Below are 27604 nucleotides of genomic sequence, written 5' to 3'. Positions count from 1 at the left end.
TTTCCAATTATTATTCTATTATTTTATTTTATATATTTTGTTTTATTTTATTATTTTATTTTAGTTTATTTTTATGAGTCTGTGGTTAATATATTTAATAAGTTATTATTATTATCATTTTAATGTAAAAATGTAGCTAGCTAAATAAGGGCTACGACTATGACAAGGATTTTATTTTATTTTATTTTTTGTGCTAGACATAATGATCTTCATTAACCACAGATACTGGCAGATGATTTCACTCAAAAAAACATATATAATGTAGTGGGGGAATCCTCAATCATTCCTCTGTTGATTTTCAAGAAATGGGTCGTGAGAATGTTCCAATCTCATCTTTTCCTTAAGTCCCCCCCCACTCCCCTCAGTATTGCCGTTTCTTTTTAAACAAGATTCATTCCAACACCCACACAGTCCTGAGCCATAGCTGCTCCAGAAAGGAGGGAAGCCCCTGTCAGTGAGTGTGTTGGCATTCAGGTACAGAGGTGTGTGTGTGCGTGTGTGACAGAATAGGATGTGCTTCGTCACTTGATGCAAAGAGTAGACGCTTCCTATACATGGCAGCTGCAAGACTCCAGTAATGTATCACGGTCAGCAGAATCATTGATTACTGCTGGGGTTAATCATTGATTGAAGGGGGGTTAAGGAAGCCTCCACAGGGACACCCTCAGACCGGTGAGGGGGCGGCAGCCCGGCGAGAGGCCCGTGGCAGCTCCATTAGAGCACTGTGGATTTGTGGGTATATTTTCTATCAATCCTCATTGACTGTCACACCGTATGTAAAATAGAGACCACCCCACATATTGACATGATCGTCCACCTTATAAGTACATGTGGGGGTATGTCACAAAACCTGTTTCATTCATATTTCACTCCAAAATCACCTGTAATGGAAAAAATAAATATAATTAGTGAAATGTGGGACAAGTATACTATTATATGATTATGCTACAAAATGATATAATAAATGTATTATAATAATAGTAAGTAAATAAATAAACAAACAAACAAACAAATCAATGAATAAATAAATAATTATTTTTGAAGTATGTTTTTTTTGTTACAGTATTATGCAAAAAACTTATGAAAATCTTTATTAAGCATAGTGAGAATTAAGAATAAACCCAAAAGAAGCATTTAGAAGCATAAGAATTCGACTTTTTTCATATTACAGTAATGATCAAAAATATGGTCAATGCAAAGAAAAAAAATCTTAATGTTCCTAATGGAATAACTATAAATTAACAGCTGTCATTAAATTTGTCAAACGATATCATCATTTTCGTGTTGAATATTGATTCAAAATTGATTCAAATTGAATCAGATTTATGGTCATTTAAAGGGAATATTAATTTAGTATTGCACTTAAGCATGATATTGCGAATTAAATAAATACTGTACTTAAATGTAATATTGGGGGTGGTGAGAAAGACAAAAAAAACAGGAAATAAGAGTAACGTAATGTAATGTAAGATGTTCAATAAGAGATAGTATTTAAAGTCTTTCTGGCTGAATTTTATCTGCACTATGTAATGCAAGGTTGGAATTGTGCTGCATATTAGCAGTTGTAAGACATACTTTTCTCAAGCATGAACACCTCATTAAACCTCATGTCTGTCCCTTCAGAGTGTAGCACAAATCTGCCCTGAGTGCAAAAAGCCATGCACAAAGAACAAAAAGAGTACTACTTCCTGCCATATGTGTGGATGAGAAATGCTTCCTTTTGCTGAATTGTTTAGACAAAAATTACCTAGAAATTGATGTTCCTCCGGATATATGAGGGCAAGGTTACGCTCTCCCCACATCAGTGTATATGCGTCATTAAACGTGATGGGAAACAATAAATGAGCAATGATTGATTGTACTCACTCCCTGTATTTCCAATTAACCTGGATAGATACTCTGTATTTATGGCCTTACCTAGATAGATAAATATACAGACAGATAGATGATAGATAGATAGATAGATAGATAGATAGATAGATAGATAGATAGATAGACAGACAGTCAGACAGACAGTCAGACAGACACATAGACAGACACATAGACAGACAGATAGACAGACAGACAGACAGACAGGTAGATAGATAGATAGATAGATAGATAGATAGATAGATAGACAGACACATAGACAGACAGACAGACAGACAGACAGATAGATAGATAGATAGACAGACAGACAGACAGACAGACAGGCTGATAGAGACAGACAGAGACAGAGGTGTAATGGGTAGAGGGGGTTTACTGCAGGGGGACGGTCCACATAATCCTCCTCAGAATGGCCGGACTTCCTAAAACAGAGGCAATGTGGAGCCGGATCTTCTCTCTGTCCACTCAGCACAAAGCATTCAGTCCCCTGAGCTGCAGTTAATAATTCAATAGAAGAGAAGTGAAAGAGAGGATGTGTCTGACTGACAGCACGGAGCTGCGCAGAGGAGAGCGTTTACACAGAAATCTGACAAATATGTTTATTTAACACCCTGAATAAAAGTGGAGAAAGTACATTTAATAATAATAATAATAATAACTAAGACGATAGAAAACATTTTAGGCAGTAAGAAAATATGGTCACACTTTATTTTAAGGTCCAATTTTCAATATTAACAAATTAATAACTATGATTTTGCCATTTTTAAATTAATAGTTAGGTAGTTGTTAAGTTTGGGTATGGTGTTGGATTAAAGGATCTAAAATATGGTCATGCAGACTAAGGCATTAACGTGCTTTATAAGTACTAATAAACAGCCAATATGCTAGAGAAGTGGTCCTGAAAATAAAGTGTTGCAAAAAAAATAATAATAATAATAATAATAATATTTTTCTTATAACAAAAATTGTATTAAATAAAAATAATAATAAAAAATGACATATATACATATACACTACTATATTTAGTAGTGGGCTACAAATTTTTGCAGATTCAATGTCTAAATAAATAAATAAATACATGGTATTACTGGTATTACTGTGCTTTATGGACTGAAGTATTAGCACGCCAATCTTTAAAGTACTTGGACCAGGGCCACAGTAACCAATTTCTGGACCCGGGACAAAACTGCCCCCTTCGGATGAAATCGCATTATTTTTCCAGTTTGGGCCCCCTCAAGCCCAGGCCCAAGCCCAAGCCCAAGCCCAAAAGATACAGTTGTTCCCCCTTTTTGGCAGCCCTGTCTTGGAGTGCCATGCAAAGTACAATGGCAAGTTAATTTAGTAATCATTCAGTACTATGGTGTATATTAAAGTACCGTGGTATTAATATCCAATACAATAACTTTACTATGATACCACCATATTTTCACATAGCATGTATATTTTCACACAGCAGATCCACAGTCCAAAGGTTAGTCTTCTGTTCTTGCATTAACCTCAAATGCAGTAAACAAGTCCATTAATCTCTGACACTAATACACACATTAATGAATGAATAAATAAGCCGTGTGTAATGGGTAATGGCTGTTTAACATCAGTCCTTGTGACTGTTGCGTGGTGCGTCCTCACATGATGTCCTGACCGTTTGCCTGCTGTCCTCTGACCCAGAGCCTGTGCCAGAACTCCTTCCTGTCTTTCCGTCCCTCCGGGAGCATGCTTCCCCTCGGCCCGCTCGGCCATTACGGGAAAACTTTAAAGCCGTGCTTGTTTTCCCCTCTTCTAGAACGCTCCCTGAGAAACCCATGACGAGGAATGACAAAAATGTGCAGATGAGAGACACTTTTGAGTAAGAAAAGACAGAAAAGAAAGAATTGTATGAGCGAGGGCTGAAAAACACAGCCATAAAGATGTCAAAGAAAGGAAAGAATCTGCTGATGGTACAAATAAATTCAGGGCAATGAGGAGTGCTCCCCGTTATTGTCCCTCCACCTGGGTAAGGGTGTCCTCCGCCTGGAGGGGCAGTAGTGGTGTTAATGTTTAGCCGGGTACCCCAGCAAAACTGAAAGAGCTTGTCTTCACTGACGGCGTGATAGAACTCTCATCAAAGAGCACCATACAAAGCGATCGAGATTTGAGAGCAAAATCGTTCATTGTGACCCCAAAAGATAGTTTTAGGCTTTAGGTTTTCAAATCCAATCTTTACAACGGTCCATATTTGGCAAATATAAAATCAGATCCGTTTGTTAAGTGCAGTCATTATCTGCTGTATCTACACTGTTAGTTATTATAGTTGTGTAATCATAAGCAAGATGCCAAGAAAAAATCTTAGTAGCTTGTCAGTGAAGACGGAAAACTGAATTTTTGACCATTCAGACTGGGAGCCAATCAAGCATTACAATCCACTTATCGATAACGTTTTTTGTTTTCTTCTGGATATCCCAAACCAGGCTCATTGAACATATGTCCATTTGGCAACGTGGCAATGTTTCTGCAACACCCGTATTACATACATTATTGCACATTTCAAAGTGAAATGTTCAGTGAGTGGCGCTAAAACCTGCGCACCCTACACCAAACCAAACCCTGAACCTACCTGATAGTGTTAACGAATGCAAAAGTTAGATAAAAATGCATTCGCTGAACTTACTAATACATGGGTCTAATCTGTTTTGTTGAACCGTAGTTTCTCGGGATTCGTACCGAAGCGCTTCACCTCAAAAGTGCAACACCATATCATGCGAGCTACCAAGCAAACCTACTGCGTTATGTGACGATATGTGACATTAACATTCAAAAATATCAAATCCCGCAGCATGTTAAAATGGTCGTAATATAATATCATGCAAGGAATTGTGCAAAAATTTGGCTTTTTTAATCAAAACTTTGGCCCTGTAAATCATACTTTGTGAGAAAAGGAATAAATGTTTTGAGAGTTTTACTGCCTCTAGTGTTCATTTCAACTGGAAACTAAAGCGATTTGTACATATAGGTATGTTTTTTGAGTTTTGCAGAAATTTAGGTATTGGCACGTATTTCCAGTGCGCCTGGGTACCATAGACTGTAAAAAAAGATGGACGACACACCTTCACTCAATTCCATTGAAGAAAAGTGAAGCCGCCATTGTCCCAATAGGGCTTGGCCATATTGCGCTGATTTGGGACCAGAGTCTGCGCAGTAGTGAGCGAAGTGGAGTCACGTCCTGCCCACACTCCTGCAGAGTCGATCATAAACACACACCCCTGACCTATTAGCCTGACTGCTCCGATTTTTGTCTACTGATTGCCGTATAAGAGGCTTGTGTTAAAATAAGATAAATACAACTCCAATCTCTTCCTATAGATCCTGAAAAAGTCTGTTTGTACCTCAGTTCACTCAGAGAAGCTGTCAATCTCAGCTGTCAATCATGATGTCACACTCCCATTTTTATAGTACTGTATAACTTAACTAACTAAAACCAAACTTATTTAAAAACGAACACTTGAACTTACATCAACGTGATAAAACATCTACATCAAATGACAAAAAACTAAATATTTGAAGTGAAATTTAATTATTTAGTTTGTCTCATGTCCCATTCGATTACATGGAGAGGGCAGGGTTTATGACCTATACTGGGACCAGCCACCATGGGGCGATCGAAACGCGATGGTTTCACTTTTGAGGACTATTGCGGCACACTTGCTAGGTACAGCTATCATGTGTGTCTTTGGTGCCACACCAGTGGTTCCCAACACTGGTCCTGGACTACCAGCTCCAAATGGGATAAATCCACCTCCGAAGGGCAATTCGATATGAAAAAACTCATGGCTGCCACAATGAAGGGTGGCTCCAAACCAAAGTGCTCAAATCTGTCTGCTTCAAAGGGCCCTTCGGAATGAAGGATTTCAAAGGGGACGACTGATGGACTCTTCGCTCCTGTGATTCTTTGCTCAGGTTTAGTTTGTTAAACCTTAACTGGCTCTGCAAGATGACGCAGAAGTGCATTTTCTTTTACCCTGTATCCTTTCCAAGCGCTCACTCTAAATGGTAAACCTTTTCAAGGGATTAGGGCAGGGGTGTCAAACTCAATTCCTGGAGGGCCACAACCCTGCAGAGTTTAGATTCAACCCTAATTAAACACACCTGATCCAGCTAATAAGGCCGTTCAGGCTTATTTGAAAACTACATGGTATGTGTGTTGGAGCAGGGTTGGAACTAAACTCTGAATTTGACATCCCTGGATTAGGGCATGAGGATAAACCCTTCAAACTGGAACGCAGCCTATGATGCCACAATCAAACTCACCTGAATCTATTCCTCAGCTCATTAGTAGAGACTCCAAGGACTGAAATGAGTATCCAAACATGAAAGTCCAAAATGTCTACTTTTGGAGGTACTCTAGGACCCAGGTTGGGAACCACTGGTCCAGACTACCAAAAACTAAATGGATTCAGATATGCCAAGAAACTGATTTTTGCTGCCTGTCTGAACAAAGCCTACAGTATATCTGCTAATGTGAAGCCCACATTAAGGCGTAATAACACCCACGTTGATCTTTCCAATGACGGCACTGTCAAACCATCAAACCCACCTCAATCAAAAATCAACAATCATGCCTTCCCTTCTTCAAAGCCCTCTACCCTAGGCCACCCGCGCTTCATCTCGATGACTCCCTACCTGCCTGGTTAATTATTGAGCAGATCCGAGAAGAGGAAGGTGTGTGGCAGCAGTGAAGAAAAGAGGAATGACAGATCTGCCTGCGTCGTCGCTTCTCAAAAGAAGGGAAAGAAACTCCACCGCAGACAGCTGAGCTCTAAGAGAGCGGAATGGAGACGTTCAGTCAAAGAGCTCAGGGGTGGTTCGTTATTGTGACGTGAAGGTTTGTTTCGCGATCACGCCCTTGAGGGACACCGTTGATCATACCAGATATTTGTATCTTCCATCATAACGTAAAGCAGATATGCCGTCGAAGGAAAGTGTTGCAAAGAAAGTTGCTGCAGTCGTAGAAACCTGTCATTTTCTTTTTGTTCTATGACAAATGGCGTGTAACCATGATATTCAAGAACTTTTTAACACATTAGTGCTTTGATTCTACTTCCTTATATATTTATAAAACTGTATCCTTTTTCAGTCAAAAGCGTCACACTCTTCTGTCAGAATGTCTCAGCTGCCACGCAGGATTCCTAAAGTCTTACATGACAACTATAGAATGTAATTTAAAAGAAGCAAAGATTTGCACAACAAAAATGAGCATATCATTTCTTATTGGCATTAGTCTTCTGCACTGTGAAAAAATGCTTTGTTAAATTTATGGTTCAGAATTGGCAGCTGCGGATGCCAGAATGTTACCGTAAAGAATAAATTAACAGGGCTTCAGAAATGGGATGACATTAGGGTGACTGTATATTTTACCTGTCATATGTATAAATGTATAAAAAGAGTGCGCGTTATGGAAATAAACTAAAAAAAATACTTAAGTGCAAATGAAATGTGATGTTTTTGGACACTTAATTGCATGCTAATTTCCATTAAATGCAAATGTATTATAGTTTAAATTTATGTTAAATGCAATTAGCTGAACTTTAAAGTGCTTTTTTGGTCCATTTTAGTATGATATTTTTAGGTACAGCTTTATATGTAATGCCATAATTACTTGAGTGGCTTTTCATTCAATTACTATTTTATCATCTGCAAGAACAGTTGTTTCGAAAATACACTTTTATGGTTTGAAGTACACTACAAATGCACATTTAATACAAATAAGCCCACTTCATTTTCTAATAAGGTTATAATAACAGTATCCAAAACAAGTAATAGAATTGAATGAGCTATCAAAAGTTTCCAAGAACTGCTGTCAAAATGTACACAGTGGTACCTACACAAATGTACATAATTCAACAAAATGTACCCTGTCTGTTTTTAATAAACAAAATAAAATATGACAGATGTCACCTGTCATCGTTTTTACAATATTTTACAGGAAAATTGTCTAAATTTAATTTCACTGTATATGGTGAAGTAACTGACAATACAGTTAACCCAATTAATAGGCTTATACTGTAGAATTATTTTACATTTAAGTTAAAATCACAAACATTTAATTAATTGGTATGTATAACAATCAATTCCTGCATTAATTTCTGCACAAAATATAAAGGTGTTGTCAGACTCTATTTCTGTTATGTGTTGTGTTTTGTTCCCCACATGCTCCATATTATGTTTATGCCCTTATTTGGTCTTCCTGTTCCTGTTTCCTGATTAGGTTTACAGGTGCATCTCAATAAATCTGAATGTCGTGGAAAAGTTCATTTATTTCAGGCCAAAAGCTGGTTAAATGAGCATGGTGTTACTGTACTTGATTGGCCTACAAACTCGCCTGACCTGAATCCCATAGAGAATCTATGGGGTATTGTCAAGAGGAAGATGAGAGACACCAGACCCAACAATGCAGATGACCCGAAGGCCGCTATCAAAGCAACCTGGGCTTCCATTACACCTGAGCAGTGCCACAGGCTGATTGTCTCCATGCTACGCCACACTGATGCAGTAATTCATGCAAAAGGAGGCCCAACCAAGTATCGAGTACATGTACAGTAAATGAACATACTTTCCAGAAGGCCAACAATTCACTAAAAAATGTTTTTTTATTGGTCTTATGAAGTATTCTAATTTAAGATAGTGAATTGTTGGGTTTTTGTGAAATGTGAGTCAAAATCATCACAATTAAAAGAACCAAAGACTTAAACTACTTCAGTCTGTGTGCACTGAATTTATTTAATAGACGAGTTTCACAATTTGAGTTGAATTATTGAAATAAATGAAGTTTTCCACGACATTCCAATTTATTGAGATGCACCTGTATTTGTCCCAGCTGTTTCCAATGTTCATTATGTCATTGATTTCAGATGTTCCTTATTGTGTCCCTCCTCTAGTCCTGTATTTAATGGTTTCCTGTTTTGAGTTCACTGTCCAGTATTGTGAATGTCTGTTGATGTCTACCTTCTTTGCTACGTGTGTTTTCCTGGTTCCCTTGATATAATAAAAATCCCCTTATTGATGTACTGGTCTCCTCGTTCCTCGCTCCGTGCTCCCTCACAGTAGCACCGTGACAGAATACTGGACCGTGACAGTAAGCGGCGCCTCTTCTCCCCGTGTTTGTTTTTCGTTTTTTTGAAAAGTGTTTTGTTTTCTTGTTCTTTTCTCCCCGCTAACATGGAGGAACGAGCTTTGTTCATCGCTATGGCTCAGGCGAGTCACGACCCGCTCACCTACGTGAAGGCATTCGTGGCGTTCTTCTGTCAAGCCTGCCGGCCACGGCATTCTCAAGCCCACCGGCCGCTCCAAAGTCAAGCCCGCCGGCCACAGCATTCCCAAGCCCGCCGGCGGTTCCTCAGTCAAACCCGCCGACCATGCCTTTCACCCCGAACCTAAAGGGGAATCTAAGGAGGAGAAGGCGGTCGGCTCCAGCCCCAGAGCTCGCTCCAGTGTCAGCTCCAGGCCCAAAATCCAGCCCAAAGAGGGCTCCTGTTCCCGAGTTTAGCCCACGGAGGGCTCCTGTTCTCGAGTTTAGCCCACGGAGGGCTCCTGTTCCCGAGTTTAGTCCAGAGAAGGCTCCAGTCCCCGAATGTAGCCCACGGAGGGCTCCTGTCCCCGAGTTTAGCCCAGAGAGGTTTCCAGTCCCCGAGTCTAGCCCAGAGAGGGTTCCAGTCCCCGAGTTTAGCCCAGTGAGGGCTCCTGTCCCCAAGTCTAGCCCAGTGAGGGCTCCTGTCCCCGAGTCTAGCCAAGTGAGGGCTCCAGTCCCCGAGTTTAGCCCAGAAAAGGCTCCAGTCCCCAAGTCAAGCCCAGGGAGGGCCACAGTTCCCAAGTAAGGCCTACGGAGGGCCGCTAAAGACTATAGTCTCCCCAAGGTTTTTATTTGGGGGGGGGTAGTATGGGTCTGTCCGTAGTGGCCGGGCCGAGTTCTGAGTTCTCTGCTCCGCCGTGGCCTCCTGAACTGTCTGCTCTGCCATGGACACCTGAACTATCTGCTCCACCATGGCTCCCCGAATCCCTGTTCCGCCATGGCCTCCTGAACTGTATGCTCCGCCATGGCTTCCTAGTCTGCCTGCTCCGCCATGGCGCCCCGAGCTCCCAACTCCGCCATGGCGCCAGAGCTACCTGTGCCGCCATGGCACCCTGGACTGCCTGATCCGCCCTGGAGGTATTCCCCGTGTCCCAGTCCTGCACCAGCCTCCAGTGCGCCCACCCCCTTTCCGGGAGGGGGGAGTAATGTCAGACTCTGTTTCTGTCTTGTGTTGTGTTTTGTTCCTCACATGCTCCATATTATGTTTATGCCCTTATTTGGTCTTTCTGTTCCTGATTAGGTTTATTTGTCCCAGGTGTTTCCAATGTTCATTATGTCATTGATTTCAGGTGTTCCTCATTGTGTCCCTCCTCTAGTCCTGTATTTAATGGTTTCCTGTTTTGAGTTTTCTGTCCGGTATTGTGAATGTCGGTTGATGTCTACCTCCTTTGCTACGTGTTTTCCTGGTTCCCTTGATATAATTAAAATCCCCTTATTGATGTACTCCTGGTCTCCTCATTCCTCGCTCTCTCACAGTAGCACCGTGACAGGCGTACATTTACATTTGTACATTTATTTGTAAAGATTTTTTTACATTTTACCTTGATTGGACAACAAAACGCAAATTTTCTTTCTAATACGTATTATGATATGAATAATTCTGAGAGTTAGAGGGGGATATGCCCCCTGGCCCTCCTGCATATCAACACCCCCATTTTAACAGTAATACTGTATGTGTTTATAAAACTTGCTGAGAAAGAAGCAAACTTTGGGCTTGTGATTTCATAAATCTCTCTCTTAAATGGTGATATCCTTCTCTCTAATAGCTTGGTAATTGACGTCATGCCAGGCAGATTCAAGGTGCTTTCACTGCTTTGACAAGATAAGTTGGGGGAGGAGGGGGCATGGGGCCATTGTCTTTCAAATGAGCTGTCAAGAGGGGGCGTCCCGTCAGCAGTTTGCCTTAGTACCTGCCCGTTAATAATTGAGCTGCGAGCTTGTGGAGGTGTATGGTGCGTAACAGACAACTTATGTGCTTTGATTGACAGATGAGCTAACTGCGACTTTTTTTCCCAATTGAATAAAAACAGAGGCAGGAGACACACCAATGATTGAAATCAAAGAGAAATGGGAGGTCTAAATAGAAATGATGAGAGAGTATTTGTGTGTGTTCAGATGGGTTACTTATTGTGTGGTGTGTGTTCTCAAGGCATTGTAAGCAACTTCCTTTTTGGAGATAAGTGTAACTGAATGGGTTCTAGTCTATGACATGTGTGAGTGTCTGTGTGACTGTATTTATAACTTCTTTTCAATGCAGAAAGAGGATGATGCATCCAATGTATCTAAGGCAGCATACGTTTCAGAAGCCGGGTGTCATCAATCAACGGTTGCGATGTGTCCACACTAACCTGGTTTATGACAGCCAGAACAACATTACACTAAACAAACCTGTTTTTGGCACTAGTGATTGATTCCCTCTCTATTTCCACACTGTCCTTTCACACGTCACGCATGCCAGAAATCACTGTCAAAGCAGTAGACTCAACTGGTGCTTATTCGGACCCGGTTCTAATTTCAAATATATTTAAAATGTATTACATATATTCCTGTACTGAATATGGTTTGATATAATGTGTGTATATACAGTATATGCTGTATAAATGTGTGTGTGTTTTTTGTGTGTATAATAATGTTCTCTTATGCTTATCAAGGCTGCATTTATTGCATTTAGAACAAGTTTAAAAAAAACATATTACAAAAAACATATTACAAGTTAAAATAAGAGATCTCAATTTTAATGTATGTTAAAATAAAAAAATACAAAAAAATAAATAAATAAATAAAATAAAATAATTTCTTCCTGTGGCTGAATTTTCAGCAGTATGTATTTATTTGCATTAATATTTCAGCCTTAGATTTTTCTGGAACCCGTGATTTATTCAGGATTCTTTGATGAATAAAAAGCTTAAACGAACAGCATTTATTCAAAATAAAAATCCTTACTATCCCTTTATTTTATTAATTTAACATATTCTTGCGGAATAAAATATTGTTTTCCAAAAAAAAAAGAAAAAGTATTGACCCCAAACTTTTGATTTCTACTTTGAATTAATGCTGTTCTTTTAAGATTTTTATTCGTCAGATAATCCTGAAAAAAATGTATCACAGGATCATAAATTATCATAAATGTATTCTTGTAGGACAGAAGATTTACTGCACCGCTACTAAATGTACAACACCACATCAAAAGAAATTATGATTTAGTTGAATTGTAAATGGGCCAGTGTGGTCCGATTCACAAACTGATTATTTTTAAAGAATCAAATGGATAAAAAAAATTAATAAAAAAAATCACATGAATGATCAATTGAAATAAACCAGATAATCCACCAACTGAAATGATCAGGGGTGCGTTTCCCAAAAGCATCATTAGCTAACTATGGTAGTTAGTTCCATTGAAATCTATTGGTAACGACAGAACTTGTGACCATAGTTGCTTTTGGGAAACGCACCCTAGAATGGTTCTTGAGTTTTACACTCATCCATGTAATTCCTGACTGAATGCTGTTAATATGACAGCATTATATGTTTAAAGAAGCATTCTGCCATGATAATGTCATGTTAATTTAAATAATACATAAATGTTTAGCATATTTGTTGACTGATTATAAAATAATCATTATGGAATGGACCTGCTAACTAGAATCAAATGTCTTATGATTCCCATCCTTAATCCGAACAGCTGTGTATGAAATAGAGAAAACACAAATGTTTTTATAAAGGAGATGTTCTGAAACGTAGATGGTTCCTAATTAACAGGAAGACGTCCAGAGGCGGTGTGGAGGTTGTAGATGGCTGGGAGGTGGACTGGAGGAGCTGGCAGGTTCGGGGATGAGGGAGGGAGCGAGTTTCTTCTTAAACCAGGTTTTAGTAGGAGGCAGATGTGAAAGACATAGTTAGATGGTGTTTTGGGAAGTGAAATTGCCTCCCCTGTTGGGCATTAAAGCCTCTGCAGCCCCCTTTCACAGAAAGCCTGCAATTCCCCGCGTCCCATCAGCCCCTCCCGAAGTCTTTCCCAGCGAGGCTTGAATTCAAATAGAAAAATTAATGTGGGAATAATAGCCCTGGGCCTCGCCATCCCGAGATACTTTCATACACTCCCTTTTTACGAATTTTACAAGAGGGAGTTGAACAAAATTAGCTTCCACTCTTTTTTTTCTTTTCCATCTTCCATTCCTCATCCAGCATGTATTACATGATCCGGAGATGTCAAAGTCACATTAATGTGCCAAACTCAATCACATATAAGAGAGCTAATCTTTCGATATATTACTGTGTTAAAAGGTTGATTAATTTGGCATATGTGTGTTCTCTCAGACCATCAATGCTATCTTTATAAGCCTTATAATTTCTATGAGGGAAAAAAGTGCTTTGATTGCTTTTAAAGACCTCATGAAATTGCTTTTTCCTGTGTTGATGCAGTTCCCATTATTAGATAAATTGGGGAGGGGGGGGGTCTTAAGTTTATAGCGTTACAGCCAACCGGGTTTTTTTTTTTTTTTTACTTGCTGTTTGATTTTTGGTTTATTTTTTTCCCCCAAAAAGAAAGAAAGAAAAAGAAAAAAAGTATTTTTTTTAATGTAAGTTGCTGTCACTTTAAGAATGAAAATCTGTTTCTGCACTTAGGAAAAATGGCAACGGTGTGTTAAAAAAATGTATTATATCTGTAAAAATATCTGCATCAGACAATCACAGAGTGACCATTAAACAAATTGCTTTTTGAAATATGCCACTGGTGAACTACTTAACATTTTACCACAGTAAAATACAGACTGGAAAAGATGAACTGAGGAAGATGGCATCAGTAAACGTCAGTCCCTACAACATGTTTCCAGAGCCACAGTGTTGTGACCTAATACTCCAGTGAGGTTACTGAGGATATTTATTGTTCGTCTCACTCCGATATGGCCATTCCTCTGCATGCATCTGCTCTTCTCCTTCCTGGCAGTGAAACATCTCCTTACCCATCCATACCCAGACTCCTTTACCACAGAAACCACCATGACATTTACAGTCACCACTGCCACAAGTACACTGTAGCAAAAAAAGATGAAGGCTGCAATTATAATCAAATACATCATCTGTAGGCCAAAGTCCATGGCTCTCAGATTCAGAATGGATCAAATGTTGAATTCATCTGATCAAATTCGTTGAAGGACTGCTGCTACACAGTATGATAACAACTCAGGCGGAAACCTCCTGAGCATTTACTCACTTAAACGATCCCTGCCTTCTTTGCACGACAAACCTTTTTTTGTCTATTTTTTATGACAGTAAAGATACACAAAATGGAAATTTAAACCCTCGTTTCCTTGTCCTTGAGATATTGTGTGCTAACCACCAGACCACGGCTCTGCACTACAATGGGTTGAATGACTGAAAAATTCCCAAAATCAAAAGGACAATTTTATTCCCTATATAAAATTATCGAAGAGAACTTTAAAATGAATACGCACACCAGAAAAATGTGATGAGAATAAATTAAGTACATTTCGAAATCTTTGGTGCCTTGTTGTCACATCTGAGACGAGTGTGAGACACATATCTCTAGCGGAGCAGCATTTGATATCAATGGGTCTTTTACTCAGGTGAAATACTAGAATATCAGGATACTTATACAGATGGTTCATCCAAAAAAAAAAAATGGTATAATTTTTACTCACCCTTGTATCATTCTGAACCAGTTTGTTGGTGTTTTTCAATGGAAAGAAAGAAAGAAAGAAAGAAAGAAAAGATTCTGGTAACACTTTAGATTAGGGAACACATTCATATTAAGAGTTTTCTTTCAATAAACTCCTAATTTGCTACTTATCGATAGTAAGTAAGGTTGTAGTAGTTATGTTTAGGTATAGGGTAGAGTTAAGGGATCTAGAATATGGCCATGCATTAATGTGTGCTTTATAAGTACTAATAAACAGCCAATATGCTAGTAATATACAAGCATCTGGCCAGAGGAGAACTGGCCCCCAACTCCCAAGAGTTTTTCTCCATTTCTGTCACCGATGGAGGTTTGGTTTCTTGCCGCAGTCGCCTTTGGCTTGCTTAGTTGGGGACGCTTGACTGATTGCACAGACACTGTTGGAGGAGGGCTGAACTGGTGATGGCATCACTGAATCATCAATGAATTGACTTTAGCTGGAAAAATGACTCTTTGTTATTGTCCTCTTGCACCATTGACAAACTAGTTTCCTGTTGACACTGTAAAGCTGCTTTGACACAATCAGTATTGTATAAAGGGCTATATAAATAAAGGTGGCTTGACTTGACTTAAGCAACTAGTTAGTGAATAATGTTCTCTAATCGAGATTCTGTTTGTTCTCCATCAAATGCCTTCACTGCCTAAAAGAATGCAAAGTAATAGATAACGAAGAGATCTCAGTACTAATGTCTTTCCTATGTGCATACACTTCACTCATATTTGGAGGTCACTTTCATGACCACTGGGGTGAGGAAAGGTATCGTGGTTTCAGAACAATACCAAGGCACGGCATCTCTCTCTTATTCCCTTCCTCTTTCTCTCTTTAATGCATTTGAAGGCTGGCACGGAGCACAGGAAGTTAACGAGTGTAAACCTGAAACGCCTGGTGAGTGGTACGAGCTGATTCAGTGCCAGGTTGGTTTCAGGCGTAATAAAATCAAAGCCAGGACCACTTCCCACATACAGGCAGCCACACAGGAAGAGCTGCATGTTGGACGGCAGGAGTTTAGCAGCGGAAGAGTCGTGCAGACTGGGTCTTGAAGTCGGGGATGCCCGGTGGCCATTTCTGTTCAAACATTTGAAAGGATTAACCTGCCGTGCCGTATGCGCATCGCCAGGGCATGTGGCGGGATTCCTGTTTTGGGCTTCCTGTTTCTCCTGACGTTGAGGAATTTTGGCGGTGAGCAAACTCCCCATGCTATGATAAAAACGCACAGATATACCTGGATCAGCAAAATATGAAGGAGAGAGACCTTATACTTTCCAGGCACAAATATAAGAAGATAAACAGTACACAGCCGCGAGTGAACACCATGTTAATGGGAACATATATTAAGAGGTAACTCATCAGCATGCTGATGTGAAAGAGAGTTCAATGGGTACTGGCAATACAGAGTCAAGAAGCATCTAATGATACACTGCGGAACAAATCTGACAGCTGGCTTTTACTTGTCTTGCAAAAATATATTTTTGAAGAGTTATTTTATTTCCAGTCATTGACATGATGTAACCACATAATGACCAGAAAAGCAGATGCAATGATTCTTAAAGTTGGGTTACATTGTTGTTTGTCAAATGTGACCATGGACCACAAAACCAGTCATAAGGGTCAATTTTTCAAAATTAAGATTTATCCATCATCTGAAAGTTGAATAAATAAGCTTTCCATTGATGTGTGGTTTGTTAGGATAAGACAATATTTGGCCGAGATACAACTAATTGAAATCTGGAATCTGAGGGTGCCAAAAAATTTTAATATTGAGAAAATCACCTTTAAAGTTGTTCAAATGAAGTACTTAGCAATGCATATTACTAATCAAAAATGAAGTTTTAATATATTTATAGTCGGACATTTACAAAGTATCTTCATGGAACATGATCTTTACTTAATATCCTAATGATTTTTGGCATAAAATAAAAATTGATCATTTTGACCCATACAATGTATTTTTGGTTATTTCTACAAATATACCCATGCAACATAAGACTGGTTTTGTGGTCCAGGGTCACAAATGTTCACAGCCAAAATCCAGATATTTAGAGGAATCCATGTAATCTAGAACTTCTCTAGAGAAGTCATCTGGAAAGTGACTTCTGTGCAAGCTGCACTTCATGCATGCCTGCAAAATCTGGCCGAAATTTCAATAATGTTACCACACCTTTACATGACAAGGGGACAATTAAACAGGATTTTTACTTTTTGTGAAGAAAATGTGCGTGAAAAAAAAAAAAAAAAGGAAACTCTGCGTTAAAACTCTACATCAGAATGTTAAAATGTTAACCCCAGGATCATTGGAAAAACATGCCTGTGGCACCATTTCTGCAAAATGATATTATGTTGGATGTACTTTGCATGTTTTGTGACACTATTAAAATTTCCAGTGAGCAGCACTAAAAGTGCCGTTAGTTTTTTTCCAAAACAGATGTGAATCTGGTAATGTTTAATTAAGTTTGTTGTTGCACATATCACAGCAGTTTGTTAATGAAATGGCTGGTAAGTGGCATCAAAAGGCTGTGCAGATAGTATTAACAGAAGCCAGTGTAGGAAAAACATTTGCTGAAGCGCGCATGCCATTTTAGCTCGACTCTACAAGTCTTCTTGTTTTAGGGGACTCGCGTTGCATGTGGAATGCTGTAGCAGGTGAGCTACTGAGCAAGCTTACTATTTTAGAAAAGCACACATATGGACACTTTGAGGTTATAATATAGTACTGCTCAAGGAGCTGCATGAAAATAAGTCTGTTAATAATAAACTTTAATCATAACTTGATAAGAAATGGCAGGTGTTTTACTGTCCCTACTTTTAACTGGAAACTGCAGTGAATAGTATGTATACGTAAATTTTTAGAGTTTTCCAAAAAATGTAGGTAGGTAATTTTAGTAGCTGAAATCATACAATGAACCAAAATAAGGGGATGTATGCATGTGAATGATGGCTGTTCAAATTCTCGAAAAACCTGCAGATTTTCTGCAGGCACAGATTTGGGCCTCGTCACGCAGTCTGTTTAGTCCATTTCAGTTCTACTTCACTGCCAGAGACAGTGCTCGTCATCACATTCACTTCCAACAGGTGATGATTCCTGAGACTACGTGGATAACTGAAGAAGGGAACATGAGAAAAGGAGGTACGCGGGTGAATCTGGGCATGACACATCTGAGGAAAACAAAGCCTTCGTCTCTCCCGCGGCACAAGCCTCCAGGAGGAACATGCTACGCTAATTGCCGCTTCTACACAGCCCTGAGACTTAACACCATTTCACATTCTCTCATCAAAGAAACCACATGCTCAACTTTATGAAAATTTCATTCAGTATGTTCACTTTCTTCTCCCCCCCACCTCTATCTTCCCTTAAAACAACTGCCACCAAAAAGGGGCGAGACAAAGCGACGGTGAGAGCGAGAGACAGTGTTTTGCAGGACCATTTCCTTCCTGCCTGGAAGCCCTACAGAAACTTGCTAGATCAAACTTAGAGAACTTCTTCAGCTGCCAGGAGCAAAAAAAAAAAAATGTTAAAAAGCGCCAGGAAAGAAGAAAGGAAAAAAAAAAAAAAACATCAAGCAGGTTAGAGAATTTACTGTGTAGAGGCAGGAGACCTGATGGAGATCTGAAAACTAATTACTGAAACAGTGTGTGGGAAGGAAAGACAACAAACGTTAAGTTGAAGCATCTTCTGTCCCTATGGACCGTGTAAATAAACTTGCTGCTCTCCACTGATTGCCGGGAAGAGTTTCATCATAAATTCCCCTGTCGCTCACAAAGAAGTCCAATTAACACTTTATCAACACAAACCCCAAATAAATGAGTTGAAAAAGCAATATTGAGGCATACCGAGAGCTTCCCTTAAAAATAAAAAAGCTTCTACACAGCATTTTAGGGTCATTGTTAAGGAACATTTTTTCGCTATATGGAGTTTTTGACTTTAGCTACACTCTGTAATGACTAATATTGCCCAAAACCCAATGTGCTTTGGAGGAGTCGGACTTAGTTACAGTTATGAAAAAAAAACAGGCCGGACTGCACAGGGGCCAGGATGGGCCAAAAAAACAACCAATTTCAAAATTGGTGATGTTCAATTCAGCTCCAGATTTGTGTCCTAAATTGCATATTGTCTGAGTAGGTATATTCTATATAGCATATATATATATATATATATATATATATATGCTATATATTGTTGTTACTCTCACATGATCTACCTGCATCAGTTGCGTTGCCTCGCTGGATAGTAAAATGTCCGTCAAATGCACACTTCAGAAGTAGTAGGTCTTCCGGGTACTTTTCGCCATCTGTTTTTCGAATACTATGAATTCGGACATGCTACATTTTTGGCATACAGTTTAGTAAGGAAGTATTCGATTTCTGACAAAGTGCACATATCAGTGACATCGTCGAACTGAGCTCACAGTATTTTGGCGAGTATCGTCATAAGCACACCTCCTAATAAACGAATAAACTCCTAATAAATGTAAACACTCAGATCTGCTCTTGACTTTATAACTTCTTTAGCTTTACCCTACAGAAAATGATCAACTTTTTCCTTCTCAAAAAGAGTACGTTTTAGAATATAGTAGAAGAATACGAACTGTGACGCAGCACAAAACTTTCGCCCTCTAGGGGTCAAAAAATTTAATTGCATGTGACTTTTAGATGTGTTTAGGCTCCACTCATCTGTGCGGATGAATGTGGTTCCAGGCACAGGTGTACTCGGGGATAAATAAAATTTTTAGTGGTTTTCAGGCCTGGTGATTCCTCAGTGGATTTGCCATTTTGAATGATACATGCACGTATGCAATTTCCCATAAAACTTCCTATTTCCTATCATACAGAATTGAGGAAACTCCTTTCATACAGCATCATCAGGCTGAAAAACCACATGCATTTCCAGAATGATATATAATTCTGCGATGGGCATCTGTTTAAAAATGAGAAAAAGGGTTTCTGGGAAAGACCCTGTAACTGTTATAGCGTGTAGTGTTTGCTCCCCCTCCATTTAGTCATCCATCAGAGAGGTGGGTGTTGTTTCTGGCCCAACATGTCTAACGCACCGGTATAAATCACTCACAGTGATTTCAGGGTCCAGTGTTTAAATAATTAAAGAGCTTTAATTTATCAGGATTTAGCACCTTCAGACATGAGAGCTGACAGTCGCTGGGGGACAGGAAATGAGCAACAGTAATGGAGTTAGAGCGGAGGAGAGGGAGAGAGATACACACTGTAACAAAATTGAATGCACATGCATTGAACAATGGGGGAAAGCAATATGTGGAGGAGGAAAGTAATAAAGTGTGTTTTTGAACATGCTTCCGATAACAAAATCAAGGATAATGCTATAACAGTATAGCTACATTTAGCAGACGCTTTTATCCAAAGCGACTTAGAAATGAGAACAATAGAAGCAATCAAAACCAACAAAAGAGCAAAATATAGCATGTAATGTAATGTATAATAGTTTAATTTGAAACAGGCTTTTGATAAAAGGTTTATTAACTATACACAACTAACATACAGGCCAATGAATCAGTGCCATTAAGCACTAATAATAACAGCCCATGAATGAAATAGGCACAGAATATGATTTATCTTCACAGTGGTAAAATCTGTGTCAAACAGCATGCAACACAAGTTTAACTTTATGGAACGCAACATTACACTTTTGTTCAATAGACTGCAGGATTTCAAACTAATGCCAATTAAATGGACTCATTTTACCATATCATAAACCTGCCATGTACAGTTTGACTGCTATATACTAAAAAAAAATTGAAGAAGAGTGCAAACGCCCTCTACTGAGTTACACAAACGCATTTGGAGATTAAAGGAGTAGCTCACCCAAAATGGGAACTCTCTCATCATCTGCTCACCCTTGTGTCATTCTGGACCTGAATGATTCTTTCTCATGTGAAACACAGAAGAAGATATTTTGAACTGTTATTATTATCTATATATTGAAAGTCAGTGTGGTCCAAAGCAACTCCGTACATACATTTTTCTGTGTTCCACATGGTATAGAAATTCATACATGTTTGGAACAACGTGAGTGTGAGTAAATAACGACAGGATTTTCATTTTTAGGTGAACTCTCCCTTTAAGGGCAGATCCTATCAGTACATACCTCTTGATAAGTCATGGACTTGCCAGTAGCTGCACTACATAGTGAGCACCGCTTAGGTCAGAGAGTACAGAGATGATAAACAATATGGCTGACTAATGAGACAATACTGCCCCCTACTGGTTTGAACAAACTCATTTCAAACACTAATCTCAAAGTGGAACACACATCTAGGCTTCTTAAAAGAACAAAACAAGACAAAACACACCCGACAGAAAAAGCGTATTCCTTTGCTTCCCCTAAATTGCCTCCGAATCAGATGTCACTCTCAAGATCAAAAGAATGATCTAATGATTCAATATCAATATGTTCTACACTAGAAGCATCTGACAAGACTCTAATATCACAAGCTCATATATCAGACTGTTCTGTTCCAGTGTCACACAATCTGACAGCCTGCTTCACAAACTATACTAGATAAACACAAATCAGTTATATAATCTGAATTAATTATAGATGGGCAGAATATGTATTTTTACAGCTTCGAGCGTATATGGAAATATTGTATATATATGAATATATGAAATCACCAAAATTACACCAATAGGAACTTTGGCATGACCGACATTAGGCAGAACAATATATCAGAATAGCCCAGAATCCCAGTGTAGTTTGTTCATCTTTTAAGCATAGGTTTTTGGTTATGTTACGTTCAGCTGGGGATCCATATGTCCCTCACATCAGTTTTCCATGAGAGAGCGCTGTAGAGCTTCCTGGATCATGGCTTGCTCATCTGTAGCATAATCCTAATAATAACAATAAAAAAAAAAGAATGTAAGTCTCAGAGTATTTACTGTTCCATTCCTTCTGCTTTAATAATTAAGCATTGGTTTTTGGTTATGTTACGTTCAGCTGGGGATCCATATGTCCCTCACATCAGTTTTCCATGAGAGAGCGCTGTAGAGCTTCCTGGATCATGGCTTGCTCATCTGTAGCATAATCCTAATAATAACAATAAAAAAAAAGAATGTAAGTCTCAGAGTATTTACTGTTCCATTCCTTCTGCTTTAATAATTAGTCCATTCAGTTTGTTTTTGGTGCACAATTTATACAGCTTTTTCATTTTTCCCAACAAGTTAGACAAACATACATTGTTTAGTGCAAATAAAGCTCTGCTCAACTAAGCTTTTTATTTATTGTTTAATTAGTAATTCACAATATTAAAGACCATCTTAATTTCAACTGCAATTTAATAGAACTTGAAAAAAAAAGTTAAAATAACATTACAGACCAACTGTAATTGTTAACTGTTAAGTTTATACATTTAATAAAAAAAAAACGAATGCTAGTTGCTCTATTTATTTGCTTCTTTCTTTTTTCAACTTTGAATAAGCTGGACCTTTAATTTCAACTGCAATTTAATAGAACTTGAAAAAAACATTACAGACCAACTGTAATTGTTAACTGTTAAGTTTATACATTTAATAAAAAAAAACGAATGCTAGTTGCTCTATTTATTTGCTTCTTTCTTTTTTCAACTTTGAATAAGCTGGACCAATAGTCCATCCATCCATCAAAAAACGTCAAGAAAGGGGGGTTCTAGACTGCTAAAAAGCTTTAATAAACTGGAATTGGCTAAGACTATTTATACTGTTTATACCAAAGGAAATATATAAGTTATGTTTGTTTACTAATTATTGAATTGGAGAACAGAACCCATGTTAAATCACTGAAAAAAGCATACAGCAAGACTGATCCGTGTTATAGCTAGATATAAAAGGAATATTAATAGGATATTTTTGTGTCAACACTATGACAATTTTTAGTTTTGTTTTTTTTTAACACTGGAAAACCAGAGCATGTAAATATTGTAATCTACTCACCACAAAAGTGTCATAGGAAAACGCATGTCTCATTCTGAGGTGTTGAAAGAAGTCAGCGCTCATGTAATTAGAGTCACCCCAGGGCATTGAGGCACATATCGGACACACCTGCAGGAGTGGAAACAAGGGTCACAACTCCTGACTCCGCAGGTAACAGTTACTATTTCACGGGCATAAACTGGAATTGGCTAAGACTATTTATACTGTTTATACCAAAGGAAATATATATATAAGTTATGTTTGTTTACTAATTATTGAATTGGAGAACAGAACCCATGTTAAATCACTGAAAAAAGCATACAGCAAGACTGATCCGTATTATAGCTAGATATAAAAGGAATATTAATAGGATATTTTTGTGTCAACACTATGACAATTTTTAGTTTTGTTTTTTTTTAACACTGGAAAACCAGAGCATGTAAATATTGTAATCTACTCACCACAAAAGTGTCATAGGAAAACGCATGTCTCATTCTGAGGTGTTGAAAGAAGTCAGCGCTCATGTAATTAGAGTCACCCCAGGGCATTGAGGCACATATCGGACACACCTGCAGGAGTGGAAACAAGGGTCACAACTCCTGACTCCGCAGGTAACAGTTACTATTTCACGGGCCGTTTACACGACAATGTTTTCAGCCAAAAACGGGAAACTTTTTATCCATTATGCCTGTTCGTTTACACGACAACGGCGTTTTGGGGACTGAAAACACATTCTTTTGAAAACGGGTTCTGAAGTGCAAGTTTTTGAAATTGAAAACATCACCGTTGTCGTTTCCGTGTAAACCCCCAAAACGGGAATCTTTGAAAACGGTGACGACATGCCGTTGTTAGGTATGCACGTGTTACGCGTTAGGTATGTAGACATGTGCCGAACGTGTCGATTTTAAAGGCAAGCACGAACGAACATACACAACAATGGCGGAGTACATGGCACTGTTGTTGCTGCTCAAGAGTTTCCAGCAAAGTGTGGATTTACTTCACCAATATTACAACCAACAGCGGAGACGCATCAAATACTAACCCGATCTCATGAAAGTGCGTATAAATAATACGCCAAATAAAAACGAAAACTCGTGGTATTGATATGCAAAAATGGACTTTGGCATGTATATGCTACACGATGGTAGGATTAGGGTTGTGGAGTAGATGCGTATCATATGTACGCGAAAACTGCGGTTCATATGCATGCCAACAAATTTCGTATCATATGCACGCGAAAACTGCGTATTATATGCACGCCAAACATGTGCGTAGCATTTTCATGAGACCGGGCTCTAAATACACACGGCAACAGGTACTGTTTACTAACAAGGTGACAGTGGCAACTACTGGCCTGGCATACGTAATACAGCATTTTTGGCCGTTGTGTAAACACAAATCGTTTTGAAAACGTTGTCATGCAAACGTGAAATTTTTAAAAACGCAAGGGAAAAACTTTTCCATTTTTGACTACATCGTTGTCGTGTAAACGCAATCTCAGAAGGCTTGGAGACATAGCTAACAAATATAAATGCTGATAAGTATTCCTTTTCATTGATATTCAAAATAGATCTAGCTATATGTAGATACATGTACTTTAATAGAAATGGCTTAAAAAGGGTGACTTTTACAAATCAAAACAATATACTTGGCCACTTCTAGGATTGTAAATGAGATCCATCCAAAATGCTCACCACTTGACGTGGGTCTTGTGCGTGTTTTGAGGTGCAGTGCTCCACCAGACCACCCTGGTCAAAGTTCTGTTTGTTACAGTAGGGACAGGTGAACGTGTAACGGTTTGGCACTGAACTAAAGGAACAGGAGGAACAAGAAACCAGTGTGTAGAAAGTGTGTACACAAAAGGCCTATTTCTCTCAAATATTGTTCACAAATCTGTCTAAATCTGTGTTAGTGAGCACTTCTCCTTTGCCGAGATAATCCACCCACCTCACAGGTGTGGCATATCAAGATGCTGATTAGACAGCATGATTATTACACAGGTGTGGCTTAGGCTGGCCACAATAAAAGGCCACTCTAAAATGTGCAGTTTTATCACACAGCACAATGCCACAGATGTCGCAATTTTGTATTCAAAGTGGAATCAACGTAAATGTTTAAATACTGAAAACAGTTATTTTACCTGACAATTGAAGGCTGGTTCTTTGAAATGGCCTTCATACCTTCATTGATTAAGTCTTGATATTTAGAGCAAGACCCTGTGTGGCTTCTCATGTCAGACAAAAGAACCTGCCAGAGAGTAGATAAAAAAAAAGTCTTAGGAACACCTTAGACTCAGACAGTGAGCTCAAGGACCACCCACAGTCTGTTCACGGACCGTCTGATGCACACCGCACACAAAACTGCAAAGCACTTTTGAAAACCGAAAGCTCCAAATGGAATGCCTGATAGTATACACTTTCCACAAGTCAGGGTGAACAGGTTTTGATCAGTCTGACAGGAAACACACCAGGCTGTAATCATGAGTGCTAACTAATCGCTTGAGTTTCTTCAGTAGCTTCAAACAAATCTATGATTTTGAGCAAATTGTATGAGTGAATGATTCAACTGTTTTATGAAGACAGCCACTTGCTTCATATCTGAATAAATGATTTTAAACAAATCATTTAAATGAATGATTCAAAGACTCACCTACTGGCACTTTTAGGGTCATATTTAAAAATATTTCTTTGTTTTTATTTGTCATTTATATTTCAAAAATCTAAATTTAATGTTTTAAATAAATCATGCAACTGTAGTGTAAATGCATTCATGACACCTACGAGCCGCATTAAAGAGAAAATACATCTAAATGCCGCTTAAGAAGCAGTTAATGTGCCACTTCTGCAGTGTAAAGATGTAACAGTTCGACAATGTCTTATTTTTCTAATTGATTAAATGCATTCATTTTATAAATTAATTTAATTATCTGCCAAGGTTTCTTCAGTATTTCCTGCACAACCGTCCAAGTTTGTTTTCTATTCTCCATTAATTTATTATTGTAGTACAATGCTTTTTACATGCATATAATGTGAACGATCAATTTATATATTGGTCTGACAGTCTCTTCTGGACTAAGTGGGTGGTTCTTGGCCGGAATAAACGCCACATTTCAATATAACTTAGAGTTTAACTCCCATACATGCACCCACACACCTCATTTTTACAGCCTTTGCACTTTCCAATTGATCTTTTCATCTCATTTAGTAAATGATCTGCTTGTTTCCACTCGTGCAGATCAGACCTGCAGACTGCACACACGGGTTTCTGAGGCCGCAAGCACTCCTTAAGACAGCTTTCACAGAATCTGACCAAAAGAAAAGGATATACTTTCACTAAGACATTTCATATGTACATATATAATGATATAAAACATATACTTTGTCCCTTGATAAAAATATGCACATCTGGCTACACATACATGCGCACACACAAGTCAGATTTCCCCCCATTTAAAGTAATAAGCTGTTCCCTAAAAAAATAAATGAGTGTCAATGTATCTTATCAAGGTAGGCTATCAATCAGGCATTTATGACTCTATGTGTCACTTTTACTAGTGTTATGTTTGTCAGTAAAGTACGAGCTTTAAAATTCATACAAAAAGTAAGATATTCATAGAAGGACAACTTGAGTATTGTAGTTTGTTCAAGCTATAATTAAGTGAGCAGCACTACAACTCCCAGCATCCCTCCCACACAGCACAAGTTTAGAAGCCTACACAAGAAGCAAAACTGAAAGTAACCAATTTCTGCCTCCTGAGAAACTCGAATCACAACTGCATTTATTATTGATTATTCGACACAGTCATATTAAGATTAAATTGCATGGCATGGAGTCTGCGCGTCGGTTTCACGTGATAACTTGATAAACGTGAAACTAAACAACATGTCAAACGAGAAGTTCCTGCTGCGAGGCACGAGACCGCAAGGATACTCACGTATGTCCGCAGTCTGTGGTCATCGGAGAGACATATATCTCCAGACACACGGGGCAGAGGTAGTCCTCATATCCTGCATCGATCGCATCAGTTTGAGGTTGTGTTGTGCGCATAGCCATGTCTCCTGCGCTGTGTTCCGTCTTCTTGAACTCCGGCGAGATTCACTGCTGGGGAGGGAGGAGGAGCAATAACTCAGCTGATCGCATGAGGACATACATTAATACAGCCTTATTCGTCTGAGGACAAAAACAGTAGTGGGTAAATAGATGACTGCAATGTAGTACCTAGTGAGTGCGTGTAGTCTTTTAATGAAGAGTTATGAGTGCGGTATAGCAAGTGGTATCTACGGTGGCCGAGAAGTGCAGAACAAATCACAATTCTGAAAACAAAAGAACAAATTACAAACGCAAATGCAAATCTAAAAAACAAAATAAGTCAGAAAACACAATGACAAATTCAGAAAACAAAATAACAAGTCAGAAAACACAATGACAAATTCAGAAAACAAAATAACAAGTCAGAAAACACAATGACAAATTCGAAAACAAAATATCAAGTCAGAAAGCACAACGACAAATCTGAAAACAAATTAACAAGTCAGAAAACACAACGACAAATCAGACAAACCGGAAGAGGTTTGTTTTCATTGGTTTGGGATTACTCACCGCTGACTGGACGAGACATCTGTCAATCAACGTATACAGGACGAACCAGCCGAAGAACAGCAGAGTCGTGGTAGAAAGTTCAGAGATGGTATTAAAGTAGCTCAGTTTAAATGTATTGTATGAATTGCCCTTACTATGGAATAAAAAATACGGGGTGTATATTGACATTTAGTTAAAAGTGGCTGTAAAACATCAGCTCCAGTGGCGCAGGTGGATAAGCGTGTGTCACTAACTTTTTGACACATTCGGTCCCACCTTTTGCCAAACTTTTTTTCCCTCCCTTTTCAAATCTCGCATTAGCAATGGATTCTATTTACACTAAGTGCAAATACACTATGTTAAAATAGCAGGATTTCTACTATCAAGTATACTACTTGTTGCAAATAGTGGCAATTATCTGCACTTCAGTATTGTAGTACATTATAAA

At 38.7% G+C, this 27604-nt stretch overlaps 1 protein-coding gene across 1 annotated transcript; it reads right to left on the bottom strand.

Annotated features, from left to right (window-relative positions):
• Positions 1-21607: 21607 nt before the first annotated feature.
• rnf114 (ring finger protein 114) lies at positions 21608-26860 on the bottom strand. The gene is made up of 7 exons (XM_016240912.1): positions 26797-26860; positions 26513-26679; positions 25732-25882; positions 24719-24825; positions 24273-24387; positions 23040-23147; positions 21608-21718 (listed from the first exon to the last, which is right to left on the bottom strand). The coding sequence occupies exons 2-7, from the start codon at positions 26629-26631 to the stop codon at positions 21653-21655; spliced, it is 666 nt and encodes a 221-aa protein (XP_016096398.1). The 5' UTR covers positions 26632-26679; positions 26797-26860; the 3' UTR covers positions 21608-21652.
• Between the last annotated feature and the right edge of the window lie 744 nt (positions 26861-27604).

This window comes from Sinocyclocheilus grahami, unplaced genomic scaffold (genome assembly GCF_001515645.1).
Source record: "Sinocyclocheilus grahami isolate Dianchi unplaced genomic scaffold, SAMN03320097.WGS_v1.1 scaffold604.1, whole genome shotgun sequence".
In the NCBI taxonomy this organism is placed as follows: Eukaryota; Metazoa; Chordata; class Actinopteri; order Cypriniformes; family Cyprinidae; genus Sinocyclocheilus; species Sinocyclocheilus grahami.
Note: the sequence above shows the minus strand (reverse complement) of the source record. Positions and strands in the feature narration are given on the sequence as shown.